The sequence below is a fragment of the Mandrillus leucophaeus genome, unplaced genomic scaffold, assembly GCF_000951045.1.
Source record: "Mandrillus leucophaeus isolate KB7577 unplaced genomic scaffold, Mleu.le_1.0 Scaffold39, whole genome shotgun sequence".
NCBI lineage: Eukaryota > Metazoa > Chordata > Mammalia > Primates > Cercopithecidae > Mandrillus > Mandrillus leucophaeus.
In genome coordinates, this window is record NW_012104142.1 from 485,576 (window position 1) to 490,378 (window position 4,803).

At 46.9% G+C, this 4,803-nt stretch overlaps 1 protein-coding gene across 1 annotated transcript in view; it reads left to right on the forward strand.

Annotated features, from left to right (window-relative positions):
- Positions 1-4,803, forward strand: part of HKDC1 (hexokinase domain containing 1) — a 68,936-nt gene that overhangs the window by 50,779 nt on the left and 13,354 nt on the right. The window contains exons 13-16 of the mRNA XM_011991022.1: positions 341-436; positions 626-725; positions 2,064-2,247; positions 4,290-4,445. Coding sequence (XP_011846412.1) covers positions 341-436; positions 626-725; positions 2,064-2,247; positions 4,290-4,445 — 536 coding nt within the window. The remainder of the gene's footprint in view (positions 1-340; positions 437-625; positions 726-2,063; positions 2,248-4,289; positions 4,446-4,803) is intronic.

Genomic DNA, 4,803 nt, shown 5'->3' on the forward strand with positions numbered 1-4,803 from the left:
AAAAAAAAAAAAAAAAAAAAAAAGGAAAACAAAAAAAAAAGAAGTAGGATCACTGTGATCCTAGGCCTTTATTCTGTGTAATCATGGCCAGGGAACATGATTTGACCCTTGACGAGTATGAATTGCTGCAGTGCTTCCACTCAGTGGTAGGCCTTGCCTGAGTGTGGTGCTCTGTGATGCTGCTGTGCCCAGGGTTAGGGCTGTGGAGAGGAAGGCAGAGTCAAAAGCACATGTACTTGACAAGCAGCCAACTATAGTGCCTTGCATCTGTTGGATGTTGAGGTTGTGCAGTGATCCTAGCAAACTATTGCTCAAATGAATTTCCCCTCCTTTCTTTCAGGGAACACTCATAGGGTGGACCAAAGGTTTCAAGGCCACTGACTGTGAAGGGGAGGACGTGGTGGACATGCTCAGGGAAGCCATCAAGAGGAGAAACGTAGGATGTGGTGTTGAGGCTCATGCCTGCTCTTGCCGCCTTCCCCAGGCCCCTCTGCTCTGCTATCCTCTGCCCAGTTCCTGTGACTGGTCTCTGCCTGCCTGGGGATGACACGTGCCTCCTAAGCCTGTTTGGCACATTCAACTCATAGTAGAGCTGGGTTTTTGTTTGTTTGTTTTGTTTTTTTAGGAGTTTGACCTGGACATCGTTGCAGTTGTGAATGATACAGTGGGGACCATGATGACCTGTGGCTATGAAGATCCTAATTGTGAGATTGGCTTGATTGCAGGTAAGTGGTAAGGCATGGCCCATTGGCCTAATCCCACTGGACCCGTTGATGGTTCCCTTTTAACAATGTGAAAGGGTGGGCATTGTTCCGTTATACAGAGGCTCTGCCCAAGGCAGAGATGAAGTTACAATTGCGATTCCAGGTCACCAAGTTCTTTCTCCATTAAGAGTCCTAAGCCAAGGTCATCCTTTCTATTGAGGAAGGATAATGACACAGGAAGAAGAGATTTTTAAATTAGGGCCTTGGGGCCGATTGTGATGGGGGGAAGGAGACTACAGTTGGATCCTCTTGACCTGGGGCTGAGGGAGCTATTGTAGATTTTCACTCTGGCTCCAATGTGCACCTCTTCTGTTATCTGAATTCTTCTGCTTCTCAGGGTGCACAGGAAGGAGAGGAGCTGAAAAGAAACTTAGAAGAGGGGAAAGGAGTGGCCTGATACAGGGATTTTAGGGGTCTTTGGGAGAAGTCTGGCAGTGAGTAAGGCCGAGGGTAGATTCTAGGGGGATGCTGTCTCTACCAGGGGTAGAATGGGTAGGATTGGAACAGGTGGAGATGGGAATGAAAGGCATTCCAGGTGACAGGCACAGGCTAAGTAATGATAGAACCTAGAAAAGTTGTTCCATTTGATCATCTGGGCTTTCTGGATATAAGCAGCAGGTGGAACAAGGAGGTGGGGATGTACTGAGCTATCTCCCATGCCAGGTGAGAGGTTTCCTCTCGCTCTAACTCTTACCCGCTTTGTAAGCTTGGGCAGGTGGCTTATTCTGTCTGACTTGAGTTTCTTCACCTGTGGGAGGGATTGGGCTAGATATAGGAGGGCAAAGAGGTGAGGCCTGTTGATTGACTAAAATACTTGCCTGGACTGCTGTGCTGAGAATAGCTCTGAGGCCAAGTCATGGGCAAGGAAGAAGAGGGTGGCTAACAGATGCCAAGCATTTGTTTATCCAAGACTAGATGATTCCTCATGGTCCCTTCCAGCTCTGACTGCTAATTTTATGACTGCTTGGAAGCTTTGTGTGCCTATGGCTTAACAGTAATGATGATAATGATGATGAAGTCGGCAGCTACCATTTATTGAATGCTTACCATGGAAGGAAACTTAAAAATATCACTTCATAAAACCCATAAGGCGGGTATTATTTCCTTCTCAGAAATGAAGAAACTGAGCCTGTGAAAGATGAGATGCTTGCCCAAGGTTAGCCAGCTATGACTGTAAAGCTGGAATCACATCCAGTCACATCTGACTCCAAGCCTAAATTCTTATTTGCTGCACTCTGCTGCCTTTCTAAAACCTGGTGGTGTCTTTGAAGACTAATGTTCTTTCACAATTCCTTCTAGGAACAGGCAGCAACATGTGCTACATGGAGGACATGAGGAACATCGAGATGGTGGAGGGGGATGAAGGGAAGATGTGCATCAACACAGAGTGGGGAGGATTTGGAGACAATGGCTGCATAGATGACATCCGGACCCGATACGACACGGAGGTGGACGAGGGGTCCTTGAATCCTGGCAAGCAGAGGTGAAGAGGGTGGATGTGTGCATTTATGTGGGTTGTGTAGTGAACAACACTACGAGACCTAAGGGGGTACCATAGACAGCATAGCTTTGTGTGCTTATTACAGCTGTCGAATGTCAGTGAAATACCTATTGGAACAAAAGAAAAATATTATGACAAGTTTGCAACAGGTAAAGGGAAAAGTCCCTTTTTCTAATTACCATAAGGCCCCATAAGGTCTAGTGGTGGTTCTGGAAGTGAGGCAGAGGCTGCCAGCGTGTTCATTCGCCAAGGGCATGGTAACTCAGTGACCCCTCTTGGGATGGGCTTTTAGTAAGTCTCTTTCAGAAGCCAACATCTTCAGGCCTTCAAGAGCTGGCTACTAGGTTGGTGACCTTCTCTGGGAGTGGGGAAGTGGCCACCTGTGATGGATGAGAATGCTGGTTCTTGACCATGATGTCATGTCCTACCATGGGTCACAATCACTTGTGAGGTGTATTCCAATGACTAACCACACGAAAAATACTGAAAATAATGAATGGTTTAAAAAATAAATTAGAGTAGATTTCACTTGCATTCTGTTATTATGAGAGAAAGGGATAGCAGAGATAGAGCTGGCATGTGATATTAGTCCATTCTCCCGTTGCTATAAAGAACTACCTGAGACTGGGTAATTTATGGAGAAAAGAGGTTTAATTGGCTCACAGTTCCACAGGCTGTACAGGAAGCATGGCTGGGGAGGCCTCAGGAAACTTACTATAATGGCAGAACATGAAGGGGAAGCAGGCACGTCTTACATGGCTGGAGAAAGAGGAAGAAAGAGTGAAGGGGGAGGTGTTACACACTATTAAAACAACCAGATCTTGTGAGAACCCACTCACTATCACCAGAACAACAGGGGGGCAATCCGCCCCCATGATCCAGTCACCTCCCAGCAGGCCCCTCCTCCAATACTGGGGATTGCAATTCAACTTGAGATTTTGGTGGAGACATAAATCCAAATGATATCACATGCTAAAACTTGATTATTAACCCAGGCCCATCCCCTAGAAGAGGAGTTGGCACACTTATTCTGTAAAAGAACAGATAGTAAATGTTTTAGGTTTTGCAGGCCATATGGTCTTTATCAAAACTAAACTCAATGTCTTAATATAGAAAATAATGGGAAACATAGATTTATTGTTAGGGGTGCTATCCAAGTTGAGAGCTTGAGCAGATGGGAAATGTGAGGGGATGCCTAGGCCATGGACACCTTGGGAACTGTTGAACTGAGAACGTTGTCTGGGAAAAGGCTCAGAAAAGACCGAGACTGGCCCTGGTGGTTTCTCTCCCCTTTGGCACCAGTCTTGTAACTGGAAGGCAGGTGAGTTGTGGTAAGCCCAGCTGAAGCAGGGATTGCTCCAAAAAGAAGGAACCTTCCCTCTGAATCCCAAGTTGGGGCATCTGAGTATCATGGCTCTTCCCAAGGGGCAGTTCATTCTAATTAGTGTTGTGTCTGCAGCCACTGAAGGCTCACATTTTTGGACTGAAGTTTTAAGGGGCAGCACCTTTGAACTTGTCTTGAAACCACCATTGTTTGTTTGTTCTGGTGTTAATCCCTTAGACTGATGAGGTCTTGCGCAGTGAAGAGAACCCAAGCCCAGCACATAAATGCTTTCCATTTGACTCTGCAAGCAGTGGGAGTCTGCCTCTGTGTCACTGTTGTTAATGATGATGTGTGTCACCATTACACATCCTGTGCAGAGTGCCTGGTCAGTACGAGGCCCCTTTTCTCTCTTGCTCTCTCAGCCCTCATGGAGCTCACAGCCCAATAGAAAGGAGGAAGGGAATTAATGCTTTTGAGCACCCCTGGTGGATGCAGACAGTTTCAATGTGTTAACTCACAGAGCAGAATCTCCAGTGGAACAGATTTGTAACACAAAGCCAATGAGCATTGGCTTTGGGGCCAAGACCAGGGACTAACTTTTGCTTAGCGCCCATGCGTGGTTCCAAAGCCTGGCCTTCTCACATCATGTGGTCTTCTGCATTGCATGTCTGCCCCAACCTTATCCCTCTTCGCCAAACAGATACGAGAAAATGACCAGTGGGATGTACTTGGGGGAGATTGTGCGGCAGATCCTGATCGACCTGACCAAGCAGGGTCTCCTCTTCCGAGGGCAGATTTCAGAGCGTCTCCGGACCAGGGGCATCTTCGAAACCAAGTTCCTGTCCCAGATTGAAAGGTGACCTGTGATCAAGTTCATCATGAGGCTCTGACTGGCGTATACTGCCACTGCGCTGGGGTTGGGCCAATTTGAGGTTTAAAAAGAAAAACAGAAAGGCCCTGGCTGGACAAGGGATTGCCTCCTGGGGCTGCTCTTCTCTTTCCAACTGATTCAGGATCACAGCCTCGAGGACCATGTGTATAGCACTCTGGGGCCTGCAGCCCGCCTGGGTCTCAGAATGTTTAGCAGAAATGACTAAGTCCTCCACCAAGCTTCCTAAATAGTTACACAGGAGTTAGGTTAAGGCTAAAAAATAATCCTCTTTTGTTCCTGAAAAAATCAACCACATGCTCAACTACAGCTATTTTGATTTTTG